Source organism: Rattus norvegicus, chromosome 9 (genome assembly GCF_036323735.1).
Source record: "Rattus norvegicus strain BN/NHsdMcwi chromosome 9, GRCr8, whole genome shotgun sequence".
Classification (NCBI taxonomy): Eukaryota; Metazoa; Chordata; class Mammalia; order Rodentia; family Muridae; genus Rattus; species Rattus norvegicus.
The window spans coordinates 100,892,165-100,908,818 of NC_086027.1; the positions used below are offsets into that span (position 1 = coordinate 100,892,165).

The 16,654-nt window shown below is 48.9% G+C and overlaps 1 protein-coding gene across 14 annotated transcripts in view; it reads right to left on the minus strand.

The window, feature by feature from the left end:
- The window catches only part of Ankmy1 (ankyrin repeat and MYND domain containing 1), a 54,132-nt gene that overhangs the window by 22,266 nt on the left and 15,212 nt on the right, over positions 1-16,654 (minus strand). For 12 of the 14 annotated variants that reach the window (XM_039084741.2, XM_039084740.2, XM_039084739.2 and 9 more), the window contains 8 exons: positions 9,354-9,826; positions 7,183-7,399; positions 6,706-6,864; positions 5,435-5,880; positions 4,411-4,582; positions 2,481-2,621; positions 1,664-1,801; positions 410-517 (listed from right to left, as the gene is read on the minus strand). In XM_039084741.2, the coding sequence (XP_038940669.1) occupies positions 410-517; positions 1,664-1,801; positions 2,481-2,621; positions 4,411-4,582; positions 5,435-5,880; positions 6,706-6,864; positions 7,183-7,399; positions 9,354-9,826 (1,854 nt within the window). Of the gene's footprint in view, positions 1-409; positions 518-1,663; positions 1,802-2,480; positions 2,622-4,410; positions 4,583-5,434; positions 5,881-6,705; positions 6,865-7,182; positions 7,400-9,353; positions 9,827-16,654 lie in introns of those variants that run through there. The other 2 variants (XR_010054632.1, XM_039084748.2) reach the window with 2 other exon arrangements.

A 16,654-nucleotide genomic window follows, 5' to 3' on the forward strand; every position in this document is an offset into this window, starting at 1 on the left:
TCAAAACCTGCTGCTCACAGTGGCGCCTGCCTTCCCACAGAAGGTGCTCAGTACACACACGTTAAATGAAAGGAAGGATGGGTGAGAGGCTGGAATGGGTAGGCCACTGGTAGTCTGGATGGATGTGCACGTGGGCCGGTGAGAGAGAGAGGGCTGGGTAGCTCTCTAGCTAGATTGACAGGTAGGTGGCCGGATGGGTTAGTGAGTGGGAGATTGGATAGATGAACCAGTGGGTGGAGAAATGACACAGCAAACCCAGTGGTGGATTAGAGGAAGGGGATCAGAGGTGGCAGAAATAGCACAGTTGCCTGGTGCCCGTGTATGCAGGAGCTGTGGGTATAGGGGCCTGAGGCAGGACTTGGGTGTTCAGGTGCAGAAAAGTCAGATTCATGGGTGCACATGGGCTCACCAGGTCATTCCCACTGGCAATGGACAGGGAGAGTGGGGAGTGGCCACTCCACAGCGTGTTTGGATTCGCTCTATGGGACAGAAGGAGCCGCACGATATCCCTGGCACACTGCAGGAAGAAGGCAGAAGTACATGAAGTCAGAGGCGCCACCCCGGTCTCCCATACGTGCTGCCAATAACTGTCAGCACCTTTAAAGCCAACACTCAACTGCCTGATCCTTCCACCAGCACCACCTAAGCAAAAACTCCAAACAGGGGCATGAGGCGGGGAGACAGAAGAGCTTCCGTCAGATTCCAAACATTCATTTCCAGGAAGGGAACAGGAAAGGTGCTGTGTGTGCTTTCAAAGGACGGAGGACAGTGACATTAACATGACCACACAGAAGGCCCTGACCTTTGACAGGGATGATGAAGGGAAGTTCCTTCAGCCGAGATTACTTGTGAGCCTCTCTCCCTGGCCCTGCTGGTGGCCAGTGGTCTCTCTATTCCCACTGCCGCCAGGACTCCTCTCCAGCTGCCCTGCACGCTCTGTTGACACTGAACCCTGGGGACATGGCAAACCCTAAGAGCTGGGACCAATCTCCTTCCCTAGCTCCTTCCCCTGCAGCCTTAGCAACCAGGCTGATGAGATGCCAGAAATCCATGGAGGAGTTCTTAGAAATTATGGAGGAAGAGCCCTGGATCCCAAGCATGTCAGACCCAAGCCCAAAAAAAAAAAAAAAAAAAAAAAAAAAAAAAAAAAAAAAAGATTTCACGTGGTTCCTGGGCCAAACAAGATGTGGGTCCATGCTTGGCTGGAGAGCGTGTCAGTGCGGGAGTGCTCATGGGCCCTTTTCATAGTTTCCATTCACGATCCTACAGAGCTCAACCCCACTTGGAAAGCCCACCACAGCCGTTTCAGAAACACTGGCCCAGATGTGGCAGCCAGGACTCCCACCTTGAGAAGCCAATGTGACAAGGAAGGGCCACTCACACCAGAGCTGCCATCTCCTGCTATCCCAGAGACATCCTGGTGCCTGATGCAGCACCCAAGCATACACATACCAACACCCATGCGTGTAGACACATGGATGCATGCATGAACTTACAGGTGAAGAGTATAGACACACACATCACATTTGAACACGGCTCTTGCCTGGCCTATGGTCCCTCCCTTGTGCAGCAACCCTCAGGCTCAGGACTCAACCCCTCCCTTCCTCCCCACCATCACACTGTGACACCAGCTGACCCAGGTCAGGGCCCAGTGGCTGCTCACCTTCTTGTTGTCTTCTCTTTCACAGGCCACGTGCAGAGCTGTGCGTCCGCCCTCCTCCGGGATGCGTGTGTACGGGGAGTAGTAGCTCTTGGGCGGGCCTGGCTCATTGTTGAGCTTCAGGCTTGAGGGCAGATCACCCTGTGGTAAACACAAGGCTTGAGGCAAGTCCTACGTGTCCCTCTCCCCAGAGTGCCTACTTGCAGACTATAGAGTGGAGTGTCTTCCCACAACCCTCCACACACAGGCCTCCAAATTCTCCTAGTCATCGAGAATCCCATAGCACTCGAAATGTCAACCAGACTCACAGCGAAGTACTACCAAGCCTGTTTTGTTGTGGTGGCAGTAGTGTTTGGGGTTGGTGTTGGTGTTGTTGTTGTTGTTGTTGTTGTTGTTGTTGCTGTGTGGTACTGAAGAATGAAACCCAGGGCTTCCTGCATACTAGGAAACTGCTCTACCACTTGGCCTATATCCCCAGCCCCTCCCACCTTTGGAGCCGTGTCCTCTCTATGGAACGTACTGTGTAGACCATGCTAGAACTCACAAAGATCTACCCACCTCTGCCTCGTGAGTATTAGAAATTAAAGGCTGGCTACATCCATGCCTGGCTACATCCCCAGCCCTTAATCAATTGTTTTTGCCTGTGTGTCAGCCCTACTTCCTCCCATGGCCGCAGTTGGGTGCCGATCTGCCTGGCCTGCCCACCACAGGAGGGGCCGTGGCCATGAGCACAGTGATCAGAGCAAACACATAAGTTGCTTTTTATCACCCCACGCCCCCTTGTCAGTAGGCACAGCTACAGGCCCAGGCAGAGCCACACCTTGCCACCTTTGTATGGGTAGTCTTGGTCCGCCGCCTTGGCATCCACGTTAGTGACTGCATGGAGCAGCAGTTCAGTGATCTTCACGCCCTCCTCCCCAGGGAGTGAAGCTGCGATGTGGAGTGGGGTCAGGGACTGCAGCTGCGGAGGAAGCATGGTAAGGGTGACACCCAGTCTGCAGCCCTGGCAGGTGACATCAGGTTAGGGTTAATGTCAGGGTCTTTTCTGCCTGAGCCGATGACAGGATACATACATTATCGCAACAATCCGAGGTAACCTGCAACACCATCTCCTTCACTACAGCCTCGTGGGTGCAGGACAAGAAGGCCCAGGAAGGCACGGACAATGAATGGACTGAATGCTCTCAATGTGCCCTGTGGAAGCCATAGGTGTCTGGGGCCACGGCTGTGAATGCTTGACTCAAACCCAGTTGATTTTAGGCCATCTGACATACACTATCTTCTAAGAGTAGCCCCTTCCTGTCCCTGCCAGGCCCTGGCTCAGATAACCACCTAACAGCCACGTAGCTCCTGTCCAGTCTTCTGATTCTTCCCACAGCGTCCCTCTCCCCACTATCTGAGGACGGTCCTTGATGGACTGTCTCTGAGCTCTAGCAGCTCATGGTCACGGGGAACCCTGCTCTCAGAGGGAATATCAGCAGCCGAGAGAAGCCAGCCAGAGCAGTCGGGCTATGGCTAGGGACATATGCCCCACTTGTCCCCAGCCCAGATCAGTATGACCTACTCAGGTAGGAAAGTGGAGGAAAGCAGCTGGAGACCCCCACCCCCACCCCCGTGAAGGCAGGGTATGGTCAGCCTGGAAAACAGAAAGAGCCCGCTGTAAAAGGATGTGTTGCACAGGGGAATATCCCAACACTGGAACCTGGCAGAGTAGCATTAGCTCTACATAGCACGCAGCCTGGGGCAAACTCCTGCCGCCGTGGCACCCGAGATCAGAACCACAGAGTTCAGACAAAGGGACAAAGTGCAGCTGATTGCACTGAGCCGTGGTGAGGTGATATTCTTTACCCTGTCTCATGGGGCAGCCCAGCAGGGGATGCTGAGGTCAGATGTGCAGGAAGCCTAGCCTCACTTTGACCTTCTCCCTAGGGCACAAAGGCCCCAGTGACTTCCAGGGACATCGGGAATTGAGTGTGGTTTCTGTGCCTGAGGAAGCTGTGGCATGGGGATGAGCAAGGCTTAGAAAAACTAAGCCCTGAATCCCAGGAAGTCCAAGAACCTCTGCAGCAGCTCTGAGTTTCTGTCCTCCACACCATTCCAGCACCACACATGGGTTTATGTATCGAGGGCGATGTGCTTGTCAAACATGTTCCCCAAGAGGTGAGCCTAACTTTCAAATGGGAAGTAACTGGTGCCTGAGAGGGCAGAACCGACCACTGGCTTCCATATTGGGCAACAACAGTGAAAGACAGAAGGGACACAGACCTTAGTCAAAAGGAGATATAGAAACAGACAGGAGGTCAGGAAACCCAGGTTTGGTTATTGCTGGCTAGATTTGCTGGGCTAAAGGGATTCAAACACAGTTTGCTTCGGTTCTTCCTGTCTCTCCATAAAGCTGATGATGCTGTGAAAGAGGGTGGTGGGTCTGGTCTTTGCTTCCTCTCATAATCCTCTGTCCTACACTTACTTCAGACTCATGGAAGTGCATTAGGAAATTAGACACGTCGTGGTGCACTGTAAGAAATAGCGCCCCTACAGAACCGTATCTACTGATGCCATGGAGCCTCAGTGGTAGGCCACCTCCCTCCTGTGGTGTTGCCAACACCTCACACACCAGGTGTTTACAGGAGGGTGAAGCAGTTCTACTGCCAGCTCTGGAGAGCTATGGGCTTCTGTGAAGAGGGAGTTGGGAGTCCGTGTGTGTCCCACAACCATCTTGCTGCTGACGAGATGTGGCCACTGACACCTACCTGTGGAGGATACTGGATATCTGTCTGGGCCCCATTCATCAGTAGCAGCCTCACCCCTTCCACATCCCCAGCCTTCACTGCAAGAAACAGAGCCTGCATGGGCACTTGGCATAGGTTAGGATCAGCACCTCTACGTAGCAGCAACATAATGGTCATCCAACGGTTTCTGCGTCTGTAGGGGCCAGAAGGGCAGGGTCACAGAATAGAGGGACTGGATTATCTACACAGGGGATGAGGGGTACTGACAACACTGTACCCCAGCACCTGGTCTTTCTTGAAAATACTGTGAGGGGCATGTTCCTCACCCGGGAGGCTCAGAAGCATAGCTGTGTGGGCCACCCAGCCGACCTCAGCTGTGATTCTGCAGGACTTCAGTCAAGAATGGGTTACCTGACCTCAGTGACATTCCTCCTGAGATGAGCACTAGCGCCCCTCCAGGATGGGTGCCAAACAATGAGGTGGATACAGGTAGACATACACCACACAATGACCATGGGTTGAGAATGCAGCCCCATCAGACAGTGCCCCTGCAAGGATGCTGTCTTAGGGTTTCTTTTAGTGTGGCAAAACACTATGACAAAAAGTAACTTGAGGAAGAAAGGGTTTACTTTATCTTATCCTTCCAGGTTCATCATGGAGGGCAGGAACCTGGAGACAGGAGCTGATGCAGAGGCCATGGAGGGTGCTGCTCACTGACTCTCTCCCCTTGGCTTGTTCAGCCTGCTTTCTTATGCAACCCAGGACTGCCAGCCCAGGGGTGACACCGCCCTTAGTGATCTGGGCCCCTTCATATTGACCATCACACCCCAGACTTGCCCTCAGCCCAATCTTTGGGGGGGCATTTTCTCAGTTGAGGTCTCTTCCTCCCAAAAGACACTAGCTTGTGTCAGGTTGACGTAAGATCAGCTGTCACAGATTCCAGAACACTGCTCCCAGTGGCGTCGCAGGGCTGTGAACTACCCACTGGGCATGATGCATCCTGGAGGCATTCCTCCACCCCTACCACAGAATAACAGCGACTTACTCGGCCATGGTCTGGGCCAATTTCCTCACAGTCCCTTTGTATGGGAAGCAGGAGTGCTGCACCAACGAACTGTAGGCCTGGGCACTCTTCTCCAGGATATCCCTGGAGACATTGATAGAGTAGTTTCGCAGGCATATGGTGGACTCGAAGTTCGTGTCGGCACTGTACAAGGTGCTAGCGTCCACATTTTCTGCTACGTCCTCCGTCTCTTTCTCCACTTCAGTGCTGACAGTCTTCACTGGGGAGACATCTCGCTTTTGAAGCACGTTGTTGGACTCCGGGGGCGGCATGGAGGCGAGGGATTCCTCTGGGCTGCTTGAGGGGAGCAGAGACGTCTTTAATTCCTCTCCACCCAAGATGTGCGCACCCACATCATATGATGAGTCTGTGTTTGGATCCGCAAACAAGAATGAAATTTTGGGGGTGACCAAGGGTTTAGGAGATTCCTATGGCAAAGCATCAAAAAGGGCTCATTAGAAGAAGGAACTGGAGTTCTTCTCTCCTTTGCAGCCCCAGGAAGAACCTGAATGGTAGTGTGGGGCTTCCTCATGGTCTACACACCCTTGCAGGGGCAGGGACAACTCTGAAGTCACTGCCCCATACCCGAAGTAAACTGCCACTTCTCAGGGCTCACAATGCCTCCTGAGCCTACAGAATATGCTCGATCTAGAACAGGGCATTGCTATAGAAGGAGTTGCTGCTGGTGAGGTGACCCACTCTTGTCCTTTCGTGCACACAGGGCAGGGCCTGTGTTGCGCGCTTCGTGCTAAAGAAAACTACATCATTAAAATTAGTTTCACCGCTTTCTCTTTTTAATATGACTACTGAAAAATTCTAATTATATACGCGTGGCTTGTGTCGACACTTAAGTCATATTTCTGTCCAGTGGTGCTGGTTCCCTTGTCCTCTGTCCTCAGGTCCCTTGACTCTCAAAGAGAAGTCCCTGGCCTGATGACCTCCATGTTGCTAGGAGACTATGTGCATCCTCTGCTCCTACCAGCCTGTTAGAGTGGGGAAGCATGTCTCAGACCCCAGGCTGCTGTGCACCTGGCTCATAAGGGACACACACTCTTTGGTCCCCGTGGCATGGCTCAGGATGCCTCTGGTCTCTCTCCTGACCCCCTTCCCCACTAGCCTTAATCTTCCGTTCCCCACGTTCGGCCCTGGTTCACACATCAGGGAGTGGGTGGTGGCCGTTTAGGTAGAAAGACAGTAGGATGTGGCAGATGCTGCTGCTCCTGCTGCTGCTTCGGTGGTCAGTGGGGTCTGACCTGAAGCAGGGTCCTCTCAGCAATGTTGGGATGGAAGGATTTGCTGGGGTAATACTGGAGGAAGCACATGCTCAGGGGTGTGATGCCCTCATCCGAGCGCTTGTTCACGTCAGCTCCGTAATCCAGGAGAAGGTTCACAATGTTGATATGAGAATGTATCTGGAGAGTGGCAATGACAGACTTGTGAATACAGGGTCTGGCCCTCAGCAGACAGAGGAGGGCTGCCTGCCACCCATGCTGCCCCACCTACTCGAGGCTGCAATGTAGTGGGATACATGCAATACTCATGCTTGGCCTTGGTAAAGGGTATGTGATAGAGAAATGAGTGGATCACCCCCCAGTCTGCCTCCATTTGGCTTTGAACATTGCAAATGGGTAAGTGGGGATTTGCTTGACAGCTCCTGGTGGACACTTCCTGTTAGAGTGGGCCACACAAGGCAGCCCACAGGCCAGTGTTCCTATACAAAAAGGACTTACAGCTGCAGCAGCAAGCACAGTGTAACCCTTAGAGTCAGCCACGTCAGCACAGGCAAGGTTGTCCCTCAAGATTCCAAAAATCCAGTTATAGTCCCCTTCCTCAGCCTTCATGATCATCTTCTTGGAAATCTGCTCCTTGGGGCCACTAGGCCCAAACTTGCTGCGGTTTCCCTCCAGGATGGCAGCTATGTTCCAATTGGCATGAGCATCCTTGTTCCTGGCAATACAACAGGCTCATTGGTATCAGACTAGGATCTGGATAGCCCAATACCTTCCATGAGAAAGAGCCCAAGAGGGGCTACCTCTGTCTACCCCTCATTCTTCTGACCCCTCAGAATTTCCCTTCCAGCCTTGGGCTCTCTATTCTCTACCACTTCATTATCACCTGAGCCCTGACGGCTGCACTGCCAGTCAGTTACAATCAGGATGGACTACCCAGTGAGGGAGACACTTTATCTAGAGATAAAGTGTTCAGGCTAAGTTCTATGCAGCAAGAACTACAACTAAACCTTATACATGTCTGACTCCTCTGGCTCACTCCAGGTTTGCCGGGAAATCTGCTCTCAACAGCGGGACCCTGGGTAAGCAGAAAGCTGGTGTACACATGGCCCCACTGCTCAGAACCAAGCACACACATCCCACCTTTTACTCATTTGCTTTCTGTTGGAGTAGAGAATAGCATGTCTCCTAGTCCATGACACAAGTGAAGCATCCTGTGTGCCCAGAATGCCTTTCATAATCATGAACTCATGGGTAAATTCAGTCAATAGTTGTCAATGGTTATGAGCATAGCTGACAGCTGCCCAATGGATGGATGGCATAGGTGGATAGGTGGGTGGGTGGGTGAATGGAGTAAGTATATATGAGTGGGGGTTGGATGGACACACGCATGGGTGAATACATGGATGCATGGGTGAGTTCATGGATGCATGGGGAAATGCATGGATGCATGGAAGAATGAATGCATGGATGCATGGGGAAATGCATGGATGCATGGGGAAATGCATGGATGGAATGGACTGGAAGACAGGTACAGCAGCATAGATGAAGAGGGTAAGAGGTTACATAGAGTGAATAGATAGATGGGTAGATGGGTGGGTAGATGTAAGGGTTGTTGTACTGGTGAAAGGATGGATAAATCAGTGGATGAATGATGGATGGACAGACAGACAGATGAATGGATGGATGGATGATGGATGAGTGGGTGTATGAATGAGTTGATTGATGGGTCAAAGAAGTAGGTGTATAGGTGGATGGATGGACGGACGGACGGACGGACGGATGGACGGATGGATGGATGGATGAGTGAATGGATAAATCAATTGATTGTTAGGTCAATGAAGCAGGTGTATAGGCAGATGGATGGATGGATGGATGGATGGATGGATGGATGGATGGATGGATGGATGAGTAGATAAATGGAAAAGTCATTTGTGCCCATCAAATTAATTCTAAAATGCCCACCGGCATCTGAGGACCATGTTTAAGGTTGTAAGAAGAGTAGAAAGTTCTCAAGTATTTTAGTTTTTAAGGTTAACGGTTTTCCCCAGGTGGTGCTAACTTTCCCAGCACACTCTACATACACCAGAGTATGGAGGGCATCTTCAGAGACAGCAGAGAGTGCAGGTTTTCATGGCTTTCCTTGATTGGTTTGCAGGCCTCGTTCCTTCCCTGCATTCCACCCTTGGCTCTATGTCAGACCCTTCATTACCACATGTTGAAATTCTGCCACGTGAGTGTCACGGGACTTGACTCACAGAACCTTTACTAGCAGACAGAAACCTTGCCTTAAAGCACACACACTCTGGCCTACTAAATAGGGAAGGTACACAGGTCCAAAAGTCAAGGTCTAACCTCAGCTATCTGCTCAGGAGTTTATCCTAAGGCACATCTCCTGCAGCGGTCTGCTCTAGTTCTGAGACACAAACGCCTCACATCTCTGCCTGCCTCCCTACCCTCAGGGCACCTTGTCTGGTCTCACAGCTCGGTAAGGGTTAGTAACTCAACCCTTGTTTGAGTTACTAAAACAAATGCCGTGTGTTCATGTTCACCCAACAAGCACTGCTGAAAGGTGCTCAGGCCCTTAGCAGTGACCCCTGCAATGGAGAACATCAGAACCCTTCCCAAAGGGGGGGTCCTTTATTCAGTGAGCGGACAAAAATGAAGATCACCTGAACTTGTAAGTTTGCTTCTGGATTTTGACCAACAGTGGAGTCTCATTTGTTATAAGCCAGGGTTCTTCATCCTCAATGAATGGAGGGATCTCGTTCATGAAGATCTGGTTGTCCAGCTCTTTGCGCAGGGCGTTGGTCATGGGCAGGTGACTGTTGTTGGTTGAATAGACGTGTATCTCCGGAGGCAGCTTCAAGTCATCATTCAGGAGATACTGCTTATAGTCATAGTAGAAAGGGTCCTGCTCCTCAGAAAGACTCACCTCCACCTTCTCCTCATCTGAAAGACTGATTCTCTTTCTCGTGTTGGTGAGGAAGGCCGAGAATTCTGGGTAGTTTATCAAAGAGAAGCTGCTGGGAACCCTTGTGCACAGCTTGAGGAGGTACTCACGGAACCAGATTCCAACATCCTGACTACCGTCAGGATAGGTCTCGATGCCGGGCCCAAACCTTTGGTCCTCTTTATATAATCCCTACAAGGGAAGCCCACGGGGTCAGGAGAGAAACTCAACCGAGCTTCCTACTAAGTGACAGTTACCAAAAACTAGAAGAAGAAACATACTAAGAGATGTACTCATTCAACACACACACACACACGCATATACGCATGCATGTACACATGCTCACGTGTGTGAACACGGAGGTGTGAGGTATGCTAGGCACTCAAACGGAGCAAGATTATCTTGCTCAGACAGAATGTAGACGCCTGGAGAAGGTGCAGTGACAAGTTGGAAGACAAAGGGCTGGGTTAGGAGCAGCCTCTCTTGGGTGAGGACATGACCAAGGGCTGCCAGTTGAAGCTGTGATGGAAACATGCTGCTACGTTCCTTTCCTGGAGACCTCTGCAACCCTGGAGTTAACCGCTAGACAGACAGTTTTTCCTACACACATCTGTACTTACAAGGACGGTTTACAAGGACGGGGAAGCTGCTGCCTGTTTTGCTGCACTTGGTGAGCATTTGAAGGCTTTTTATTGTTGGATTTCAGATAGTGTCCTTCAGAAAAGCTTACTAGGAACCCGCAGCGCCCCATCTGTCACTCTGATTCACTCTAGCCCTACAGGGGACTTTGCTCCTTGTGACCTTAACCCCCTCTCAGACTATGTCGTTCTCCCTTTTCTGGACTGCTTTTTCCATGACTTAGAGATGAGCATGCGCGTGGGTGCATGCATGGAAAGGAATCTCCCACTGGGGATGTGCCTCAGCCTTCCCTCTCCCACTCCATTTGCTGAGGGAGACATTGCTTCAAAGAAGGGCCTCCAATGTGCTCCTCCATCACCGAAAGCAGCAAACTCCCTCTATTCTATCTGACTGACAGGTTGTGCTCCCTGTTTTGCTCTCAGAGAGATGAACCCAGCCCCATGGGTATGAGCCAAGAGGGGGAAAAGTAGAAGGGGGAAAAGCAGAGTGGAGAAGAGAAGAGCAGAAAGAGGAAGAGAGGTCCTGCCCTTTGCTTTCTATGGTCTCCCAAGGGACAGTTCGATTTCTAGGCCTTTCCAAATGCTTCCATCAGCGCCTGCCTTGGGTACGCGAAGAAGGATCTCAGACAAGAAAACAGTGAGCTATGATCTGGTGGGTCAGAGAAAACTGGCCTCCCACAAAGAATGCCTCTTCTAAACTGGCATCAAAAGATGGCTGGAGGTCACTGGGTAGATAAAGGAGACAGGTCAGCCAAAGCCAAAGCCAACTGTACGAGCGATGGTGCCTGCCCCCATCCGACACAGAGCAATCTCATCTCAGTATCCTGGTGGGATTGTGAAGGGATGCCTACAGCCTGGCAGAGTGGATAGTGAGAAAGGGGAGGGCAGGGTCTGGGATGGCTTCACTCTGCCACAGTGGAGCTGCAAGGGGTGGCAGATACTTTTCCAGAAGACTCTGTGAGGGGCTAAGGCAGTGCAGTGGGAGGATCGTAAAGAGAAGTAAGAGACAGAGTGGGACAACGTCAGGCCTCAGATGGTCTGCAGGCCTGATGGGCCCTGCAAGGAGGCAGCACCTCGTCTGGAAAGCTCAAGAGGTACTTAGGTAGGAAGCTGTGTGCACGAATGGGCCAGGAAGAGACACTGGAAAGCCAAGGAAGGCAAGGGTTAAAAGATAAGAGACACTCCAGGAGGAACAAAAGCTGTCCTCTGTGTGTGTGTATGTGTGTGTGTGTGTGTGTGTGTGTATGTGTGTGTGTGTATGCGTGTGTGTGTATATGTGTGTATGTGTGTATGTGTTTGTGTGTGTATGCATGTTATGTGTGTGTGCGTGTGTGTATGCGTGTGTGTGTACGTGTGTGTTGTGTGTGTATGCGTGTGTGTGTATGTGTGTATGTGTATGTGTATGTGTGTGTATGTGTATGTGTGTGTATGTGTGTGTATGTGTGTGTATGTGTGTATGTGTGTGTATGTGTGTGTATGTGTGTGTATGTGTGTGTATGTGTGTATGCGTGTGTGTGTGCATGTGTGTATGTGTGTGTATGTGTGTGTATGTGTGTGTGTGTGCGCGTGTGTGTGTGTGTGTGTGTGTGTGTGTGTGTGTGTGTTCTCACTCGAGACTCAGCAGCTCTACTGGTAGAAAACAACTCAAGAAGACAATCCAAGGGCCATTGAAGTCACAAGTTGTCGCCTCACAACAAAACAGGCTTGAATTCCCAGCTACTCCAGGGCTGAAGCAATGGGGGGCTACACAGTCAAGGTGAAGCTTTATTGCAGAGTGATTTCAAGGTCAGCCGGGGTGAGTCAGTAAGACCCTCTCTCAAACTATCAAGCTAAAAAGAGGACTGTGGATGTAGCTCAGAGACACAGCTCTTGCCTAGTACACACAAGGCCTAGGCTCAATCTTAATTGCATTAAATTTATTCTTCGGAGGACACAGTTGAGGATAGGAAGGACACCGCAGGGCTGACAGCTGTTTTTTCAAATCATATCCCTGATAAACAGTCATAGGACAGAGTTAGCATAAAGAGCTCTTTCACCATAGTAACATAAACACTAAACACATAAGCAGACAATTCACCCCAAAAGATATACAGACAAGAATGAGAGAGAATCAACATCTCCTGCCACCAAGGTGCTCCAAGCCCACATCACAAGGAGATGCCACAATGTGCCCACAAGAATACTAATGTCGAAAAGTCCAACTGTCATATGCCAAGGAGAATCTGTTGTCACAGCAGAATCCCTTTATTGGTAGTTCAAATGCCATGGCCACTTTGCAAAGCAGTTTGGAGGGGTCTTATGAAACTGATGCATACTTACCATTGTAGCTCATTGCACACCTACCATTGTAGCTCATTACATACTTACCACTTTCACTTATTGCACACTGACCATTGTAGCTCATTGCACACTTACCACTGCCCCTCATTGCACACTTACCACTGTCCCTCATTGCACACTTACCATTGTCACTCATTGCACCCTTACCACTTTCACTCATTGCACATTTACCATTGCCCCTCATTACACACTTACCATTGTAGCTCATTGCACACTTACCACTCTCACTCATTGCACACTTACCACTGTCCCTCATTGCACACTTATCACTGCCCCTCATTGCACACTTACCATTGTAGCTCATTGCACACTTACCACTCTCACTCATTGCACACTTACCACTGTCCCTCATTGCACATTTACCACTGTCCCTCATTGCACACTTACCACTGTCAGTCATTGCACATTTCTATTGTAACTAGCACCCTCACTCTTAGGTATCTGAAAGGATAAACACACACGTGTGCCTGCATGAAGACTGAGAGGCAACCGTTCTTGGTGGTTCACCTTAATCAAAAATTCCAAAGATCTCAAAAGAATATCTATTGGTGAATTAAAAACAAACAAAAACACAGCAGCAAAACCATGTGATATCCACACAGTGAAACACTTCTCTATAATAAAACCAAGTGGCTCACAGAAACACATGAGTCTCAAAAGAACCGAGTTGGCAGGTAATATGACATACAACATACAGCATGACTCCACTTAGAAGAATGTAAAGACTGATGTAAAAAAAAAGCATGCATCTCCTGATATCCTGTCCAAAAGTATGGGAATATGTGCCTTCAATAATTATAAAGATAACACATAATTCAAAATAGGAAAATGGAGTTGAAATAGTCTAAACTCAGCCTTGTGTTTTTCAAACCGTGACCTTATCATGCATTTTAATGTTGTGCATGTCCTAAAGGATAAAGAGTGTAGCACTTTTAAAATAATAGTCAGAGTGAGATGATTTTTTTTCAATATTCTGCCAATCCAAATGGAGGTCAGAAGAGAGAAAGGGGAATGTTGGACAGTGGGATCAGCATAGAACACACAAGGCAACAGCCTTCATCCCAAATGTGTGTCTACTGACACCATCGTACCTCGTCAAAAGCAGAGGAGAAACCATGAGCTAAACAGACGATCTTAAATTTTCTAGTAGCACACTAAAACAAGTAAAAAATTGGACAAAATTTTAATTTTTTTAAGACAGGGTCTCATATATCTCAGGCTAGAGTTGAAATAAATGGCCAGGAAAGAACTTAAACCAGTGGTCCTCCTGAGGGCACTTTTGTAGAATGCAGGTATGCACTGCCACATTGGTTTATCTATGCTGGTGACCATACTCGGAGTGCTGTGGGCGCTCCGAAAGCATTCTACCACACAGGCTACATCTCCCGTCCCAAGGTGGAATTCATTTTACTATAGTATTTGTATTTACTTCAGTCTTTTCAAAATATCGCTTTTAAATATACCTAATGGTCAAAGCTCTTCAGATATTTTGCTTTTTGTTTTTGTCTTAATAAATCTTTGTGATCTGATCTGTGGGAGCTGAGGGTGTAGCTCAGGGGAGCATAATCCTAGCATGTGTATGGATGGCCCTGGGCTCTACCCCGGCACTGCCAAATTATTTAAAATTATGGTGACAGACACAGCGCAATGAAAATAATATCCCCAAATTTATATAACTTTACTAACATTAAAATTAGACTTTGGGTCATGAAACAGTGAAGAGGGTTTTTGTTTATTTTTTTTTCTTTTTCATTTGTTTTTGAGACTGAGTCTCTCTCTCTACAGCACTGGCTATCCTAGAGCTTACAATATAGACCAGGCTAGCTCTCAACTCATAGAGATCCACCTGCCTCTGCCTCCCAAGGGCTGGCACTAAATCTGACCCGAAGGGATCATTTTTTAAAAGTCTACAACAGTTTATTATAATAAAGGGGCATAAAACAAATACAGGGACATACAATAAACCTAAAATGCTACCTATAAAAGAAATAACACAGTCTCAAAGTAATCAAGCTGAGCATAGAAACCGTAAGGCCTAACTTTACACTTCTTCAATGGTGCTGAGACACTCTAACTCACCGTGCTCAGTCACCGGCAGAGCCAACAGATGAAAGGATAATACACAAACAACAAAAACTTTACATTCGACCTAAAATCATATAAACAGCGGAAGTGCGTGAGTTGGGAAACCCTGTGGTCAGCGACTGCTGAGATGCATTTAAAAGTTGGCCTTGGCCCTCTGCACATGTTACAGTTGCATAGCTTGGTCTTCTTGTGGGACTCCTAACAGTGGGATCAGGGCCTGTCTCATTCTTTTGCCTGCTTTAGGGACCCTTTCCTCCTGGGTCACCTCATAGAGCCTCAATGTGAGGGGAGATGCCTAGTCTTACTGAAGCTTGATGCGCAATGGTTAACTGACATCCGTGGGAGGCCTGCCTTTTTCTGAAGAGAAATGGAGGAGGAGTTAATGGGCGGAGGCAGAGAGGAGGTGGGGAGAGAGGGGGGAGGGGGAACTGATTCTGCAGGGCTTCTGGGTGAAAAGAAAGGAAGAAAGAAAAGAGAGGAAAGGGGAGAGAAGGAGAGAAGGAGATAGGGAGAGACAGAGAGACAGAGAGACAGAGAGAGACAGAGACACAGAAACACAGAGACAGAGACAGAGAATGTATTTATTTTTTAAAAAAAAGTTTAGCCTTGTATGGATGAGAGGTTCAGCAGGTAAAGACTTGCTATGCAAACCTAGTGGCCAGAGGTCCGTTCTCTGAGCCAGTGTAAATGTGGTAACTCAGGAAGGTGTTCTCTGACCTCCACACGAACAAACAGGTTTAAAAAACAGAGCAGGAACACTACAAAGTCAGCCATGCTGGGTAGGCACAGAGATAAAGGCCTATAAGCCCAGCTATTTGGGAAGCTGGGCAGGAAGATTGCAAAGTTGAGACCTGCGTGGGTTACCCAGTGAGTTCAAGGCCAATCTGTGCAGTTTGATCAGATGGGTAAAAGGGGGCTGAGAGTGTAACAAGGATCACAAGGATGTAGACTGCTGTCCTGCATCCATTGGTCAGGACAAAACATCATAGTTGGAAGCATTCAGACACACGGCCCTCAGACTATACATACAAGTTTTCCCTGGCAAACAAAACCATGCATTTACTGTTTACATGCACACACCAAAACCAACCAAATGTGTGTACACAGCAGCTTTATTCACAATTGCCCCAAACAAGAAACAGCCTAAAGGTCTTTCAGTTAAGCTGTGGTGATTCCATACCACAGAGGCTTCAGTAACCAAAGAAACAACAGGAGCACTGGGCCATGACGTTGGACCTGCCCTTCAGGCCAAGAGGAAGACACAGAATGGCTCTGCAGGGCTCTACCTTGTGGCCCTCTTTGGCAAAGGCCCAATTACAGGCAGCCTGTTCGCCTTGGCTAACTGGAGGAGACACTTACTACAAAGGCATGAGGCATGGATGTGGGGAAGGGATGGATATTCAGTACCCAGAGGACACAAACCTACACTTGCTGAAACTTTCAGAACTTTCTAATGATAGAGTGGGTATGATTGTAAATTATATCTAATAAATCAAGGGGTAGACGGGCATGTGTATTTTTTCCCTCAGGGTGGGGGTGGGGGCAAATTTTAAATAATATGCATGTCATATATTAAAAATAAATATTCATGGCACTTTTATTCCAAAAGATAGATAACTTGGTAACATCCCTCTGGGAGGAGATAGATGCATTCTTATTTTTTTTTATTTAGATCCTTATTATTGGTAGTATTATAGTCTAAAATGAGAAAGCTACTTCTGTGCTAATTTTCCGGAGCCTAAATATCTTTTTCTCTAGTGTCCTAGATAATAGCTCCACTCCTCACCTAAACACACAAAGGCCCCTCTGACATAAACACACAGTGGAACTACCCCTCCCATGAGCACACAGGACTCACTCCTCACCTGTGCTCACACAGCAGCCCCTCTCCTCACATAAACACACTGTAACCCTGCCCTTCACGTGAACACACGGGCGGTCCCACCTATCACGTGAT